Source organism: Egretta garzetta, unplaced genomic scaffold (genome assembly GCF_000687185.1).
Source record: "Egretta garzetta isolate BGI_Z169 unplaced genomic scaffold, ASM68718v1 scaffold737, whole genome shotgun sequence".
Lineage (NCBI taxonomy): Eukaryota > Metazoa > Chordata > Aves > Pelecaniformes > Ardeidae > Egretta > Egretta garzetta.
In genome coordinates this window covers 110524-111119 of record NW_009260195.1, presented here as the reverse complement: position 1 = coordinate 111119, position 596 = coordinate 110524, and the positions used below count along the sequence as shown (strand labels likewise).

Below are 596 nucleotides of genomic sequence, written 5' to 3'. Positions count from 1 at the left end.
CCGCTGCCCCACGCCTGTAGCACTGTGTGGGGTTGTTGTGACCCCAGGGCAGGACCCGGCCCTTGGCCTTGTTGAACCTCACCCAGTTGGCCTTGGCCCATTGATTCAGCCTGGCCAGGTCCCTCTCTAGAGCCTTCCAACTCTCCAGCAGATCCACACTCCTGCCCAGTTTGGTGTCATCTGCATCAAGTCCCTACTCTACGTGCCTCTACGGAATTGCAAGTCAGTGCCACTTCTGGTGCTCTGGGAAAGGCAACCTCTTGGCTTCTCTCTTTGTGAATGACTCGGGGAGCGCTGCACAGCTCGTTGCAATCTTGCCCTGCTGTCGCGCTGCCTCAGCTTTCTGTCGTGGCCACTCCACGGAAAACTCCGACCCACCCAGAGAAGCGGCACTGCGGGCACGCGCTGGCGGAGGCAGATGACAGTCTGGGCGAGCTGCGTTACCTTGCTGGCACGTGGGTCCCGTCCACCCGGCTGCACAGAGGCATCGGCCGCTGACGTGGTCGCAGGTGGCGTTATTGAAACAGTGGCACGTCTGGCTGCAGTTCTGGCCGTACCTGTTCCCCTGGCACGCTTTGTGGGGGCAGAAGCAGGGG

General features: G+C 61.4%; 1 protein-coding gene across 1 annotated transcript in view; it reads right to left on the bottom strand.

Annotated features, from left to right (window-relative positions):
- The window catches only part of MEGF6 (multiple EGF like domains 6), a 117524-nt gene that overhangs the window by 9453 nt on the left and 107475 nt on the right, over positions 1 to 596 (bottom strand). Inside the window, exon 21 of the mRNA XM_035897589.1 lies at positions 445 to 588. Within this exon, the coding sequence (XP_035753482.1) occupies positions 445 to 588 (144 nt within the window). The remainder of the gene's footprint in view (positions 1 to 444; positions 589 to 596) is intronic.